The sequence below is a fragment of the Eucyclogobius newberryi genome, unplaced genomic scaffold (genome assembly GCF_026437365.1).
Source record: "Eucyclogobius newberryi isolate DKJ021-1_F unplaced genomic scaffold, fEucNew1.0.hap1 SCAF_18, whole genome shotgun sequence".
In the NCBI taxonomy this organism is placed as follows: Eukaryota; Metazoa; Chordata; class Actinopteri; order Gobiiformes; family Gobiidae; genus Eucyclogobius; species Eucyclogobius newberryi.
Window position 1 is genome coordinate 3,479,877 of NW_027315812.1, and position 17,316 is coordinate 3,497,192.

Consider the following 17,316-nt stretch of genomic DNA (forward strand, 5'->3'; position numbering starts at 1 on the left):
TCCATGCTGGGACCCTAACCACATGATCACAGACTGTGCCTCCATGCTGGGACCCTAACCACGTGATCACAGACTGTGCCTCCATGCTGGGACCCTAACCACGTGATCACAGACTGTGCCTCCATGCTGGGACCCTAACCACATGATCACAGACTGTGCCTCCATGCTGGGACCCTAACCACGTGATCACAGACTGTGCCTCCATGCTGGGACCCTAACCACATGATCACAGACTGTGCCTCCATGCTGGGACCCTGAATGATGGAGGCCCCGGTGCTTTCAGATTCCACAAACTCCTTGGATGAGCTACACAGAGGTCGATATTTAGAAAAGCTGTGATCAATCAACTTAGATCCATATTTGATGCCTAGATCACGACTCTTCCCGATATCTCGTACCCCGGATATTTATGATCCAAGCCCACTGGTCCCACGGGTCACTGGTCCCACGGGTCACTGGTCCCACGGGTCACTGGTCCCACGGGTCACAAGGCTCAGTTTTGAACAAAGAGTGAACGCCTAAAGCTGATGTTATTTCTACAGCGATAACACGATAGACTTGATATATCCAGAGCTCCAGCACAGGCAGCGGTGGTGAGTCTGCATGTCCAGAGTCAGGACACCTGCACGAGGCAGCTGTCCACTCCCTCCGCCGCGCTCACGTGTCCGCTCCCTCAATCTCGCTCTTCTATCTGGGTTTCTCAGTATCCGATAGAACTTCAGATCTCTCCGTTTATCTTCCCCGTATCTTCCCCATATCGTCCCCATATCGTCCCCGTATCGTCCCCGTATCGTCCCGGTATCTTCCCGGTTGGACATCATCTTGGGGCCGTGTTTGGTAAGTGAAGCAAACACTGGCTCATGACACTCTGGTGGAACAAGCCTGTGACGCTCGAGTGAACGAACTCTATCAGTCCAAATGGAGTTATAGGAATAGTGTTAGTATTGTATCTGGATTTGTCTTTAGCAGTAGCAGTAGCAGTAGCAGTAGTAGCAGTAGCAGTAGCAGTAGCAGCAGCAGCAGCAGCAGTAGCAGCAGCAGTAGTAGCAGTAGCAGTAGCAGCAGCAGCAGTAGCAGCAGCAGCAGCAGTAGCAGCAGCAGTAGCAGTAGCAGTAGCAGTAGCAGCAGCAGTAGTAGCAGTAGCAGCAGCAGCAGCAGCAGCAGCAGTAGCAGCAGCAGTAGCAGCAGCAGCAGCAGTAGTAGTAGTACTCACGTTTGGCGGCAGCTGAGCGTAGGCCTTGAGTCTGGTCCAAACCTCGGTCTGAAAAGTGGACTCAGGGAAAACCTCAGTGACCAGCCCCAGAGAACAGGCCTGAGCCGCAGAGAGCTTCTTATTGAAGAGCAACATCTCACAGGCCTGAAAGCAGAAGATCCAAAAGATCAGAGGAGCAGAGGAACCAGAGGAGCAGAGGAACCAGAGGAGCAGAGGAACCAGAGGAGCAGAGGAACCAGAGGAGCAGAGGAACCAGAGGAGCAGAGGAACCAGAGGAGCAGAGTGACCTTGGCGTGTCCCATCATCTTGGGGAAGGTGTAGGAGGAGCATCCCTCTGCGCTCTGGCCCAGCTGACTGAACGGAGTGTGGAACGTGGCCTTCAAAACCAAAACAGACGAATTAAACCTCCAGACTTTAATGAACATGAACGTGTGTGACCTTTGACCTTCTCTGTGGCGTAGACCAGGTCGAAAAGTCCCAACACCGTGACCGACACCCCGACCGCCGGACCATTCACCACGGCAACCAGAGGCTTCGGGAAGTCGATGTACGACTTTATGTACTTCCTGTGGCAGAAAGGCCCAGCGCTAAAATGTGACCCGGACCTGACCCGGACCAGACCCGGACCCGGACCCGGACCAGGACCAGACCCGGACCAGACCCGGACCTGACCCGGACCAGACCCAGTCCATCCCGGACCTGACCAGCCCCAGTCCATCGCAGTCCAGTCCCGGTCTAGTCCCGGTCCAGTCCCGGTCCATCCCTGGTCCAGTCCCGGTCCATCCCTGGTCCAGTCCCGGTCCATCCCTGGTCCAGACCTGAGCAGTTCTCCTCCCTGCTGGGCCATCTCCTCCACTCCTCCTTCTGGGATCTTGGTGAAGTTGGTCAGGTCGTTTCCGCTGCAGTAAAAGTCTCCGGCTCCTGAACAAAAGTCACATTCAAACTTCACGTGGAGAAGGAAGGTCTGAGGACAGGGGCCCCTGGGACATCGCCCCTCGTCCCTATGGACATCGTTTAATCTGTTTTTCACCGTCGACCTCAGAGGAAACGGCTGTTGTGATTTTGTGCGTTACAAAAATAAATTGAATTTAAATAATGTTTTTACCTGTGAACACGGCGAGCACGGACGAGTCTGTGGAGGCGTGGCCCAGAGCCGCCATGATCTCTGTGTACATCTGGACAGAGGAAAAGAGGAATGTGTCTCACCCAGTCCTGAGCCCCCCGGCCCAGTCCTGAGCCCCCCCTGCCCAGTCCTGAGCCCCCCCTGCCCAGTCCTGAGCCCCCCCGGCACAGTCCTGAGCCCCCCCGGCACAGTCCTGAGCCCCCCCGGCCCAGTCCTAAGCCCCCCCGGCCCAGTCCTAAGCCCCCCCGGCCAAGTCCTAAGCCCCCCCGGCCAAGTCCTGAGCCCCCCCGGCCAAGTCCTAAGCCCCCCCGGCCAAGTCCTGAGCCCCCCCGGCCAAGTCCTGAGCCCCCCCGGCCAAGTCCTGAGCCCCCCCGGCACAGTCCTGAGCCCCCCGGCAGAGCCCTGAGCCCGGCCCAGTACCTCTGTGGTGATGGCGTTCTTCTTGGCCGGTCGGTTCAGTTTGATGGTGGTGATGTTGTCCTCAGTCGTCACCAGGAGAGTGTTGTACTGTGAACTCCCAGCAGGCTTTGCGGTGACAGAGGCACTTCCTCCTTCGGCCGCCACCAGAGAGCCAATCAGATCGCAGTACTGCTGACGGGCGTCCTCCTGAAAGGCAGAGACAATGTGGTTTGGTCCTGGTCCTGGTCCTGGTCCTGGTCCTGGTCCTGGTCCTTTCCTCTGACCTGAGGGACGTTTCCCATGCCGTTCCAGGCGTCCCACTTTGCCCTGTTGATGAAGTCCAGCATGCCGGGCCGGCCTGTGGTGCAGGGGCCCATGGTGGACTGCTTAAACAGAGCGTAGATCTTCAGCTTGGCCTCGTTTCCTGGATCGTTCTTCAGAGTCGAGAGCCTGGACTTGGCCTCCTCAAACTGCTCCACCGAGGCTCCTGCAGCAAGAGTTCAGACCAGGGTCAGAAAACTAATGTAACACTAACATATCACTAACGTAACACTAACGAACACTAACGTAAAACTAACGTAACACTAACATATCACTAACGTAACACTAACGAACACTAACGTAAAACTAACGTAACACTAACGTAAAACTAACGTAACACTAACGTAACACTAACGAACACTAACGTAAAACTAACGTAACACTAACGTAAAACTAACGTAACACTAACGTAACACTAACGAACACTAACGTAACACTAACGTAACACTAACGAACACTAACGTAACACTAACGTAACACTAACGTAAAACTAACGTAACTAACGTAACACTAACGTAACACTAACGTAACACTAACGTAAAACTAACGTAACTAACGTAACACTAACGTAACACTAACGTAACACTAACGTAAAACTAACGTAACACTAACGTAACACTAACGTAACACTAACGTAACACTAACGAACACTAACGTAACACTAACGTAACACTAACGTAAAACTAACGTAACTAACGTAACACTAACGTAAAACTAACGTAACACTAACGTAAAACTAACGTAACTAACGTAACACTAACGTAAAACTAACGTAACACTAACGTAAAACTAACGTAACACTAACGTAACACTAACGTAACACTAACGAACACTAACGTAAAACTAACGTAACACTAACGTAAAACTAACGTAACTAACGTAACACTAACGTAACACTAACGTAACACTAACGTAACACTAACGTAAAACTAACGTAACACTAACGTAACACTAACGTAAAACTAACGTAAAACTAACGTAACTAACGTAACACTAACGTAACACTAACGTAAAACTAACGTAAAACTAACGTAAAACTAACGTAACACTAACGTAACACTAACGTAAAACTAACCTAAAACTAACCTAACACTAACGTAACACTAAGGAACACTAACGTAAAACTAACGTAACACTAACCTAAAACTAACCTAACACTAACGTAACACTAACGTAAAACTAACGTAAAACTAACGTAAAACTAACGTAACACTAACGTAACACTAACGTAACACTAACGTAAAACTAACGTAACACTAACGTAAAACTAACGTAACACTAACGTAACACTAACGTAAAACTAACGTAACACTAACGTAAAACTAACGTAAAACTAACGTAACACTAACGTAACACTAACGTAACACTAACGTAACACTAACGTAAAACTAACGTAAAACTAACGTAACACTAACGTAAAACTAACGTAAAACTAACGTAACACTAACGTAACACTAACGTAAAACTAACGTAAAACTAACGTAAAACTAACGTAACACTAACGTAAAACTAACGTAAAACTAACGTAACACTAACGTAACACTAACGTAAAACTAATGTAACACTAACGTAACACTAACGTAAAACTAACGTAAAACTAACGTAACACTAACGTAACACTAACGTAAAACTAATGTAACACTAACGTAAAACTAACGTAACAAAAAATGATCTAAAAAAACGAATGTAATAAATGTAGAACTAAAAAAATATATCACGTAAAACTAGAGTAAAACTAAACTTTAATTTTTTTTCTTTTTTTAAACAATTGTAAAAAAAATAATGTAAAACAAACATAAAACAAATGTAATACAAAGTAGAAAAAGATTCAGTGGTTTCAGTCCAGATGAAAAAACTGAATATTTTTCTTCAATGGAAAAAAACGAATGAAAAACAAACTTAAAACTATTGTCAAAAAAATACTTCTTGTAAAACTAATGTAAAAAAAAACTAAAGAAAAACAAACATAAAACAAATGTAAAACAAATGTAAAAAATACATAAAACTATTGGAAAAAACAAATGGGAATAAAACAAATGGAAACTAAACGTAAAACAAGTGTAAAATGGATGTGAAACAAGTGTTGAAACAAGTGTAAGATGGATGTGAAACAAGTGTAAGATGGATGTGAAACAAGTGTAAGATGAATGTGAAACTAGTGTAAAATGGATGTGAAACAAGTGTAAGATGGATGTGAAACAAGTGTAAGATGAATGTGAAACAAGTGTAAGATGAATGTGAAACTAGTGTAAGATGGATGTGAAACAAGTGTAAAATGGATGTGAAACAAGTGTAAGATGGATGTGAAACTAGTGTAAGATGGATGTGAAACAAGTGTAAGATGAATGTGAAACAAGTGTAAGATGAATGTGAAACTAGTGTAAGATGAATGTGAAACTAGTGTAAGATGAATGTGAAACTAGTGTAAGATGAATGTGAAACAAGTGTAAGATGAATGTGAAACTAGTGTAAGATGAATGTGAAACTAGTGTAAGATGAATGTGAAACTAGTGTAAGATGAATGTGAAACTAGTGTAAGATGAATGTGAAACAAGTGTAAGATGAATGTGAAACTAGTGTAAGATGAATGTGAAACAAGTGTAAGATGAATGTGAAACTAGTGTAAGATGAATGTGAAACAAGTGTAAGATGAATTTGAAACAAGTGTAAGATGGATGTGAAACAAGTGTTGAAACAAGTGTAAGATGGATGTGAAACAAGTGTAAAATGGGTGTGAAACAAGTGTAATATGGGTGTGAAACAAGTGTAAGATGGGTGTGAAACAAGTGTAAGCTGGATTTGAAACAAGTGTAAGATGGATGTGAAACAAGTGTAAGATGGATGTGAAACAAGTGTAAGATGGATGTGAAACAAGTGTAAGATGGATGTGAAACAAGTGTAAGATGGATGTGAAACAAGTGTAAGCTGGATGTGAAACAAGTGTAAGCTGGATGTGAAACAAGTGTAAGATGGATGTGAAACAAGTGTAAGATGGATGTGAAACAAGTGTAAGATGGATGTGAAACAAGTGTAAGCTGGATGTGAAACAAGTGTAAGATGGATGTGAAACAAGTGTAAGCTGGATGTGAAACAAGTGTAAGCTGGATGTGAAACAAGTGTAAGTGGAGGCTCACCCATCCTCAGAGCAGACGCTGCCGTGTGGAACTTTAACGTGGGAAAAGAAGACGGACGAGGAAATCTGCCAAACACAAAACGTGAGCAGCGTTTTTATCACGACATAAAAGAGAAGATTTGAGATGATTGACAGGTAAATGATTGAGCAGGAAAACACGGGCAATGTTTAGAATATTAGGTTCGTTGATAATCATGATAAATATATTTATTCAACATTTTCCACGTCGTTTTCATGGAAGTACGACTCAAATTTGAGACAGAAAACATATGTGACTCGCCACGAGAATTGTCGGACCATGAAACTGAGAAAAACAGCATTTTACTTTTTTTTCCCCAAATTTGTGATTTTCGTTTTTTTGCAGAATGTGCTAGTTGAAGTTATGAATAAACCACTGTGTGCTTCAGATAACACTATTGGTTGTCTTAAACGTATACATTAAGCTGTTAAAAATGTGGAGTTTTGGGGTCTTTTTCCTGCTCTCCTGGGGGGCGTCACCTTTTTCTAGCTAACGTGTTGTTTACATTTTCCACCAATCAGCTGTGATCCGCATGGCTACAGCTGCTGCTCCGTGTTTTCCTCTCATTACTCCAGACCGTCTGCAGAGCACAGTCTTCAGAGCTTACATTTCCTGGACTACATTGCAACGGAACTGTTTACTCAGGTACACTTTTACTTTACTACTAAATTATTGCTTTAACGCTGTGTTTTAAGGCGGTCTCGTGATCACTTTAGAATCTTACTTGTCTGCTCCGGTGGAGCTAATGCTAAGCTAACATGTTGCTTCAGTGCACTCTGCAATACGGGCTTAATGTGACTACTTGCTGTTATCACCATGTTATTGGGTTATTTTTCGGCGTGGGTTGGCCCGCGGGTTGTGTGGGTCGTGCTTTGTGTCTATTTTATGGTGCTAAACCGGCTGTTACCCCCACAGCCCGGAGCTAAACGCAGCTATTCGGAGCTAAGTTGTAAGCTAAACTTTGCTATGTTATCGGGTTATTTTTCGGCGTTTTGTCTGTACAAATTATATACTTATGTAGTATTTCTTGACCCGTGGGTCGTGCTTTGTGTCTGTTTTATGCTGCTAAACCGGCTGTTAGCCCCACAGCCCGGAGCTAAACGCAGCTATTCGGAGCTAAGTTGTAAGCTAAACTTTGCTATGTTATCGGGTTATTTTTCGGCGTGGGTTGGCCCGTGGGTTGTGTGGGTCGTGCTTTGTGTCTGTTTTATGGTGCTAAACCGGCTGTTACCCCCACAGCCCGGAGCTAAACGCAGCTATTCGGAGCTAAGCTAAGCTAAACTTTGCTATGTTATCGGGTTATTTTTCGGCGAGGGAAGAGAAAAAAACTACAACTCCCGATACCACTTCTGGTCACGTGGCTTACGTACGTCGCACGTCACGCACGCACTGCGTCACTCGAACCAATCACGCGCTGGCCTGGCCATTATCAGCTTCCTGTGTGTCTCTCTGTGCACGGTGTTGGGAGAGACAACAGGACGGCTGAACCAGGTAAGCTTTGCGACTAAAACACCCGCTTTTAATCACTTTAATGTGCGCCGGTTTTAAACTTGAGTGTATGTTTATGTTTTGGTGTGCTGTTCTGCAAGTGTTTTGCTTTTACGAGCAGTGTTATCTCAAGTGAGCTAGCTAGCATCGCTAGCCGAGGGCAGATGTCCCAATATCTCCGCGTTTTTCATCTTAAATACACCGTTAACGTCACAATGTGAACTGTTATCTGTGAAGCGTGTTATTCCCATATTACTCTTCACCCTAATCCTTTTATCCCCCTTTTCAGAATTGGCAAAGACACCCTGACTGACATGATCTGTCTCTACGTGAAATCTGCTAAGGAGCGTGGTAAGTGTAAAACATTATTTTGGTGATTTTCGTGTTTTAATGATTAGAGTATAATTAACCATAAGCAACATCTGTTTTTCAGGTGAGCCTGCAGTTTGTACATCAAGCTTCAGATCACTGTGGAAACAGCTTCTCCAACACATCAGAAGCTGCAGGCCACGCACAGATCTCTAACAGAATCTAATGTGCTGTCTTTCGGACCCTCACCGCCAGCAAGCAAAGACATCAGGATGCATTACAGCTTTGACTTTGCACAGCAGGTACTAATAATAGTGCAAATGCAGAATAGCAATTATAGAGACATATACGTCTTAATCAAATGTCATATGTATTAATCTAATCTCCTTTTCTCTCTCTGTCTACTACCCTCTGCAGACGGGGCCAAGCTTCACTACACAATGGACATCCACTTCCTCATTGCTGGCCACACCAAATTCTCCCCTGATTGCGGCTTTGGACTTATCAAGCGAGCATACATGAAGACCAGGGTTGACACTTTGGAAGACATCGCTGAGGTTAGTTTATATTATTTGACTACTGTAATGTGTAAACATTAGCCTGGCAAAACTTCAGTGCTGCTCTCTGCTTAAGATATGTTTCTTCTGTTCTCATTTTTTTACAGTGTCGCCCTTGTCATCAGGTCGTGGAAAACAGCTCTCCTGAGTCTCACCTCAATATCCCACTTCTTCAGACGGCTTCCAAAGATCAAGAGTTATCAGCACTTCAGGTATTTATATTGAAACTCTCACGTTGTGTTAAAAAAAATAAATAGTTAATGAGTGTTTTATGTGAAATAGTTAGCCATTTCTTAAATGTCCTGTTATTTGTTTACAGCTTTGATGCCAAGAGCCGAGAGTCACAGCACAGAAGAGTGCACAGAGGAAGAAGAGGATGAGGATGTGATCTCTGATGTAATTGGACTCTGGTGGTGTACATATCATATCTATTATCTCATATATTCAAAGCCATGGACCCGTTGCAGTTCGTATACCTGGCCCTGGCATCTGTTTATAAGAGTTCTTCTATTAAGAGTGTTTTTTAAACTTCCTATAAGTTACTGTCCTTTCCCCCTGTATCTACTGCGTTGTAACATTAAAGGCTATCTTATCTTATCTTTTGTTGTTTGTGTTGAATCATTCAGTGCACCATTGTTGGTGCACTGAATCACCTGTGAATTATGTTTATCGACAAATGCAATGAACCCTATTCTCATTCTGATTCTTTGATTCTATTCAGGGCCTTTTGTAATCCAAGTATTTCCATTTTAATATAGTAACTTCTAATTCAAGTCCAGTTACCATCAATAACAACACTCCTCTTGAGTCTTCAGTGACAGCTGTAGGGGGAAGGTGGTGTCAGTGTGACAGGGGGGAGGGCTTATCTCAATGAGATGCAAATGAGCCCCGCCCCCTTTGGGCTCACTCCGGTGAGAAACTTTGGAAGCCGTTTTCTCAGTGAATGGGTTTGAGAGTTGTTTACATTCAAATGACCACAACTTACTCAAATATGATCAGATCTACATGAGTGAGACATCATTGGAAAGCTTTGAATTCACACTTTCAGAATCTGTGAATAACTCAAAATGTCTCCGGGTAGACATGTAACTGGGTTTCATACGGCCGGTCTGTTCTCGGCTCGTGGCATGTTTGAAACCTGTGCAAAGACACGCCCACGATTATCACCATTATCACCATTATCGCCATTAACCCGATTATCGCCATCTTCACGATTATCACCATTATCACCATTATCGCCATTAACCCGATTATCGCCATCTTCACGATTATCACCATTATCACCATTATCGCCATTAACCCGATTATCGCCATCATCACGATTATCGCCATCATCACGATTATCGCCATCATCACGATTATCACCATTATCACGATTATTGCCATTATCGCCATTATCACGATTATCACCATTACCACGATTATCGCCATTAACCCGATTATCGCCATCATCACGATTATCGCCATCATCACGATTATCGCCATCTTCACGATTATCACCATTATCACCATTATCGCCATTAACCCGATTATCGCCATCATCACAATTATCGCCATCATCACGATTATCGCCATCATCACGATTATCACCATTATCACGATTATCACCATTACCACGATTATCACCATTACCACGATTATCGCCATTATCACGATTATTTCCATTATCACGATTATCGCCATTATCACGATTATCGCCATTATCACGATTATCGCCATTATCACGATTATCGCCATTATCACGATTATTGCCATTACCACGATTATCACCATTACCACGATTATCGGCATTACCACGATTATCGCCATTACCACGATTATCGCCATTATCACGATTATTTCCATTATCACGATTATCGCCATTATCACGATTATCGCCATTATCACGATTATTGCCATTACCACGATTATCACCATTACCACGATTATCGCCATTATCACCATTACCACGATTATCGCCATTATCACGATTATCGCCATTATCACGATTATCGCCATTATCATGATTATTTCCATTATCACGATTATCTTCATTACCACGATTATCACCATTATCGCCATTACCACGATTATCACCATTATCGCCATTACCACAATTATCACCATTACCACGATTATTGCCATTATCACCATTATCTTCATTATCACGATTATTTGATGATTATTTCAATAACTTGTTCCATATTTTTGGAGTTTCTCGATAACGATAGTAAACTCTTTTAACGAGTTAGAGGAGGTTTAATCATCGCACACAAGAAGGATGAACATATTAGAATATCACTGCAGGAACCAAAAAAATCATCTGAGGCTAAATTAAGTCTTTTTAGTTCAATCTAAAGTCCAAAAAATAGACCTAAATGTAAAGAACCTTTATCTCCGGCTGTTTTTTGTCAAATGGACCTTTATTTTGTCTCAGAACAAATATTTCACTGTTGTTTAGTCTGAATAATCCAGACACTGCATCGTTTACTATAATAATAATAACTTATAATTTCAGAACAACATCCACAATATTTAAAATGATTCACAATGATTTAAAACTCCCTGTACAAAGTGACAGGCCCACATTTAAAACTCCCTGTACAAAGTGACAGGCCCACATTTAAAACTCCCTGTACAAAGTGACAGGCCCACATTTAAAACTCCCTGTACAAAGTGACAGGCCCACATTTAAAACTCCCTGTACAAAGTGACAGGCCCACATTTAAAACTCCCTGTACAAAGTGACAGGCCCACATTTAAAACTCCCTGTACAAAGTGACAGGCCCACATTTAAAACTCCCTGTACAAAGTGACAGGCCCACATTTAAAACTCCCTGTACAAAGTGACAGGCCCACATTTAAAACTCCCTGTACAAAGTGACAGGCCCACATTTAAAACTCCCTGTACAAAGTGACAGGCCCACATTTAAACTCCCTGTACAAAGTGACAGGCCCACATTTAAAACTCCCTGTACAAAGTGACAGGCCCACATTTAAACTCCCTGTACAAAGTGACAGGCCCACATTTAAAACTCCCTGTACAAAGTGACAGGCCCACATTTAAAACTCCCTGTACAAAGTGACAGGCCCACATTTAAAACTCCCTGTACAAAGTGACAGGCCCACATTTAAAACTCCCTGTACAAAGTGACAGGCCCACATTTAAAACTCCCTGTACAAAGTGACAGGCCCACATTTAAAACTCCCTGTACAAAGTGACAGGCCCACATTTAAAACTCCCTGTACAAAGTGACAGGCCCACATTTAAACTCCCTGTACAAAGTGACAGGCCCACATTTAAAACTCCCTGTACAAAGTGACACGCCCACATTTAAAACTCCCTGTACAAAGTGACAGGCCCACATTTAAAACTCCCTGTACAAAGTGACAGGCCCACATTTAAAACTCCCTGTACAAAGTGACACGCCCACATTTAAAACTCCCTGTACAAAGTGACACGCCCACATTTAAAACTCCCTGTACAAAGTGACACGCCCACATTTAAAACTCCTTGTACAAAGTGACAGGCCCACATTTAAAACTCCCTGTACAAAGTGACAGGCCCACATTTAAAACTCCCTGTACAAAGTGACAGGCCCACATTTAAAACTCCCTGTACAAAGTGACAGGCCCACATTTAAAACTCCCTGTACAAAGTGACAGGCCCACATTTAAAACTCCCTGTACAAAGTGACAGGCCCACATTTAAAACTCCCTGTACAAAGTGACAGGCCCACATTTAAAACTCCCTGTACAAAGTGACAGGCCCACATTTAAAACTCCCTGTACAAAGTGACAGGCCCACATTTAAAACTCCCTGTACAAAGTGACAGGCCCACATTTAAAACTCCCTGTACAAAGTGACAGGCCCACATTTAAAACTCCCTGTACAAAGTGACACGCCCATATTTAAAACTCCCTGTACAAAGTGACAGGCCCACATTTAAAACTCCTTGTACAAAGTGACACGCCCACATTTAAAACTCCCTGTACAAAGTGACAGGCCCACATTTAAAACTCCCTGTACAAAGTGACAGGCCCACATTTAAAACTCCCTGTACAAAGTGACAGGCCCACATTTAAAACTCCCTGTACAAAGTGACAGGCCCACATTTAAAACTCCTTGTACAAAGTGACACGCCCACATTTAAACTCCCTGTACAAAGTGACAGGCCCACATTTAAAACTCCCTGTACAAAGTGACAGGCCCACATTTAAAACTCCCTGTACAAAGTGACAGGCCCACATTTAAAACTCCCTGTACAAAGTGACACGCCCACATTTAAAACTCCCTGTACAAAGTGACACGCCCATATTTAAAACTCCCTGTACAAAGTGACAGGCCCACATTTAAAACTCCCTGTACAAAGTGACAGGCCCACATTTAAAACTCCCTGTACAAAGTGACAGGCCCACATTTAAAACTCCCTGTACAAAGTGACAGGCCCACATTTAAAACTCCCTGTACAAAGTGACAGGCCCACATTTAAAACTCCCTGTACAAAGTGACAGGCCCACATTTAAAACTCCCTGTACAAAGTGACAGGCCCACATTTAAAACTCCCTGTACAAAGTGACAGGCCCACATTTAAAACTCCCTGTACAAAGTGACACGCCCATATTTAAAACTCCCTGTACAAAGTGACACGCCCACATTTAAAACTCCCTGTACAAAGTGACAGGCCCACATTCAAAACTCCCTGTACAAAGTGACAGGCCCACATTTAAACTCCCTGTACAAAGTGACAGGCCCACATTTAAAACTCCCTGTACAAAGTGACAGGCCCACATTTAAAACTCCCTGTACAAAGTGACAGGCCCACATTTAAAACTCCCTGTACAAAGTGACAGGCCCACATTTAAACTCCCTGTACAAAGTGACAGGCCCACATTTAAAACTCCTTGTACAAAGTGACACGCCCACATTTAAACTCCCTGTACAAAGTGACAGGCCCACATTTAAAACTCCCTGTACAAAGTGACAGGCCCACATTTAAAACTCCCTGTACAAAGTGACAGGCCCACATTTAAAACTCCCTGTACAAAGTGACACGCCCACATTTAAACTCCCTGTACAAAGTGACAGGCCCACATTTAAAACTCCCTGTACAAAGTGACAGGCCCACATTTAAAACTCCCTGTACAAAGTGACAGGCCCACATTTAAAACTCCCTGTACAAAGTGACAGGCCCACATTTAAAACTCCCTGTACAAAGTGACAGGCCCACATTTAAACTCCCTGTACAAAGTGACAGGCCCACATTTAAAACTCCCTGTACAAAGTGACAGGCCCACATTTAAAACTCCCTGTACAAAGTGACAGGCCCACATTTAAACTCCCTGTACAAAGTGACAGGCCCACATTTAAAACTCCCTGTACAAAGTGACAGGCCCACATTTAAACTCCCTGTACAAAGTGACAGGCCCACATTTAAAACTCCCTGTACAAAGTGACACGCCCACATTTAAACTCCCTGTACAAAGTGACAGGCCCACATTTAAAACTCCCTGTACAAAGTGACAGGCCCACATTGAAAACTCCCTGTACAAAGTGACAGGCCCACATTTAAACTCCCTGTACAAAGTGACAGGCCCACATTTAAAACTCCCTGTACAAAGTGACAGGCCCACATTTAAACTCCCTGTACAAAGTGACAGGCCCACATTTAAAACTCCCTGTACAAAGTGACAGGCCCACATTTAAAACTCCCTGTACAAAGTGACAGGCCCACATTTAAAACTCCCTGTACAAAGTGACAGGCCCACATTTAAAACTCCCTGTACAAAGTGACAGGCCCACATTGAAAACTCCCTGTACAAAGTGACACGCCCACATTTAAAACTCCCAATTATTCACAATTATTCACGATTAACAATTATTCACGATTGATGATTATTCACGATCAACTACAATTATTCACGATTAGTCAAGATTATTGACACCGACACAGTGAAGTTCGAGACGTTCTTTCCACTTCATGAACTTAATGTGGCATAAACGATTCAACAAACACTGAACAGTCAGGTTGACTCTCATTTTCCAAATATAAATCACGTCGTTTTCCTCACGATTATTATGTTTTCATTCTGATTTGGATTTCGTCGTGTCCTGAATAATCGTAACTTGTTTTAAAGACACTCGGAAATGTCAAAATACAACGCAATTCTACACAATTTTAACTATAACGTTCACAAATCGATAGAACTGGCTGTATCAGGTGTTCAAATACTGCAATAGTATCACCATGGCAACACCGAACATCTCACTTTACACAGGGACATTTGTGACTTTTACATCTGTGTGTTAAGGAGATTTTAGTGTTTATTTTGTATTTATTCCAGTTGGATCAGATAGAGCTCTGAAAAAAATGATATTAAACAGAAACAAGACAACAACAGAGCTGCGTGATATTTGAGATAAATGACGTTTGAATGCACTTTCTGACGCACTAATATCAGTTATTTTAATACGAATATGTTCTCATCATGTCTCAGTGTTTTAGTCAATTTCTCAAAATATAAACTTGACAGAGACAAAATCGAGGCTTATTTAGACTGAATAATAAAAAACATGAATACAATTTGCCTTTGTCAACGTTTTCATCGCGTAAATCAATACTTTAGACCCCTAAAAACATACTTTATTACTACATACGGAGGTCTGAGGTTAGAATTATAGGTCAATGCAATGGCAAAGAATGACAATACATTAAATATAATTAGTTATTTTGTAAAACGACCCGGTAAATGCTTTAAATGCTTTGAATGACAGTAAAAAGTTCCTGTCAGGAGAGTTTGTCCTATGTGACCCCGCAAAGACACGACTCGCGGGTCTGAGGCGACTAAGCCAAGAAAACACACCAAAAGTCTCCGTTTTTCTGGATTCTTACCGCGACAAATGAAGCAAACGCCGAAATGCGAAGGTTCTGAGGGCGACGCGGGCCATGGGAGCGCGGGGAGCGGGTCAAAGTGCGGCGGGGAGCGGGTCAAAGTGCGGCGGGGAGCGGGTCAAAGTGCGGCGGGGAGCGGGTCAAAGTGCGGCGGAGAGGCGGAGAAGAGGCGGAAACGCGGAGGAAGAGCGGCGCTAGCGTCGCTAGCAGCGTTAGCCTTAGCCTCAGCGTTAGCATCAGGTTAGCATCAGCGTTAGCAGCGTTAGCTTAGCCGCCGCTCTGTTTACATCCACACTTCCGCGTCAACGTGCTCTCTCATTGGCCAGAACACATTACGTCAAACGATGTGAATATAATTGAGTATATTTTATATTATAATCTAAATTACGACGGAGTATAAGGGCCAACTAAGGAAAAAAAATGCGCTGCACTACGAGAATAAAGTCATTAATTAATGAGAAAAAAGACGTTAATTAATGAGAAAAAAGTCGAAGTCAGAAAAAAGTCGTAAATTAACGACATTAATCTCATTAAATAACGAGAAAAAAGTCATTAATTAACGAGAAAAAGTCGTAGTTTAGGCGCCGATTCAAAGTGACGTGATCAATTCACTTTCAGCCACAGCCGCCCTGAGACAGGAGGAGCAGCCCTCAGACAGGAGGAGCAGCCCGCAGACAGGAGGAGCAGCCCGCAGACAGGAGGAGCAGCCCTCAGACAGGAGGAGCAGCCCTCAGACAGGAGGAGCAGCCCTCAGACAGGAGGAGCAGCCCTCAGACAGGAGGAGCAGCCCGCAGACAGGAGGAGCAGCCCTCAGACAGGAGGAGCAGCCCTCAGACAGGAGGAGCAGCCCTCAGACAGGAGGAGCAGCCCTCAGACAGGAGGAGCAGCCCTCAGACAGGAGGAGCAGCCCTCAGACAGGAGGAGCAGCCCTCAGACAGGAGGAGCAGCCCTCAGACAGGAGGAGCAGCCCTCAGACAGGAGGAGCAGCCCTCAGACAGGAGGAGCAGCCCGCAGACAGGAGGAGCAGCCCTCAGACAGGAGGAGCAGCCCTCAGACAGGAGGAGCAGCCCGCAGACAGGAGGAGCAGCCCGCAGACAGGAGGAGCAGCCCTCAGACAGGAGGAGCAGCCCTCAGACAGGAGGAGCACTTTGCTCAGTCGCTCTTCTCTCGTGCTCATTGTGTGCACTTAAGTTTTATGCCCGGATTCTAACCTTTTGTGATCCTTGGACAAACTCAGTAAAACACACAGAACACAAACACACAACATTGTTTTAAAGGCCAGGAAACACTTTAACATCTATTTTAGGCTTTTATGTAGTTCTAAACTGTCAGCTCATCCAAGCCCGTTCTTGTGCGTCCTGACCTGGGGCTGAAAGTGAACTGATCACGTCACTTTGAATCGGCGCCTAAACTACGACTTTTTCTCGTTAATTAATGACTTTTTTCTCGTTATTTAATGAGTTTAATGTCGTTAATTTACGACTTTTTTCTGACTTTGACTTTTTTCTCATTAATTAACGTCTTTTTTCTCATTAATTAATGACTTTATTCTCGTAGTGCAGCGCATTTTTTTCCCTTAGTTGGCCCTTATACTCCGTCGTACTAAATTAAACAATTGCATTTTTATATTAAATCCAGAAATTTGTGGAAACATCTATATTTATTTAATTATTTATTAATAATACATTCAAATTTAATTATTTATTTTTAATGATCTTGAGAATTTAATTTCTATACATTGTAAACAAAACATTGCCCTGAACACCAAAGACATGATAATGCAATGCAATAAACTAATCTGTTTATAATAATGGCAACATTTCCTATTCACAGTTATTCCTTCCTTAGTAAAGCATGAACAAAGACTTAATTAACAGTGAAT

The 17,316-nt window shown here is 43.3% G+C and overlaps 1 protein-coding gene across 2 annotated transcripts in view; it reads right to left on the reverse strand.

Moving 5' to 3' along the window:
* eci2 (enoyl-CoA delta isomerase 2) overlaps window positions 1-15,669 on the reverse strand; it is a 16,761-nt gene extending 1,092 nt beyond the window's left edge. The window contains exons 1-10 of one of the 2 annotated variants that reach the window (XM_072450383.1): window positions 15,563-15,663; window positions 15,435-15,496; window positions 6,191-6,255; window positions 3,020-3,222; window positions 2,757-2,942; window positions 2,319-2,388; window positions 2,032-2,134; window positions 1,659-1,779; window positions 1,501-1,590; window positions 1,214-1,357 (exon numbers count right to left, since the gene is read on the reverse strand). In XM_072450383.1, the coding sequence (XP_072306484.1) occupies window positions 1,214-1,357; window positions 1,501-1,590; window positions 1,659-1,779; window positions 2,032-2,134; window positions 2,319-2,388; window positions 2,757-2,942; window positions 3,020-3,222; window positions 6,191-6,255; window positions 15,435-15,490 (1,038 nt within the window). In that variant the 5' untranslated portion in view covers window positions 15,491-15,496; window positions 15,563-15,663. Of the gene's footprint in view, window positions 1-1,213; window positions 1,358-1,500; window positions 1,591-1,658; window positions 1,780-2,031; window positions 2,135-2,318; window positions 2,389-2,756; window positions 2,943-3,019; window positions 3,223-6,190; window positions 6,256-15,434 lie in introns of both variants that reach the window. The other variant, XM_072450384.1, reaches the window with a different exon arrangement.
* Between the last annotated feature and the right edge of the window lie 1,647 nt (window positions 15,670-17,316).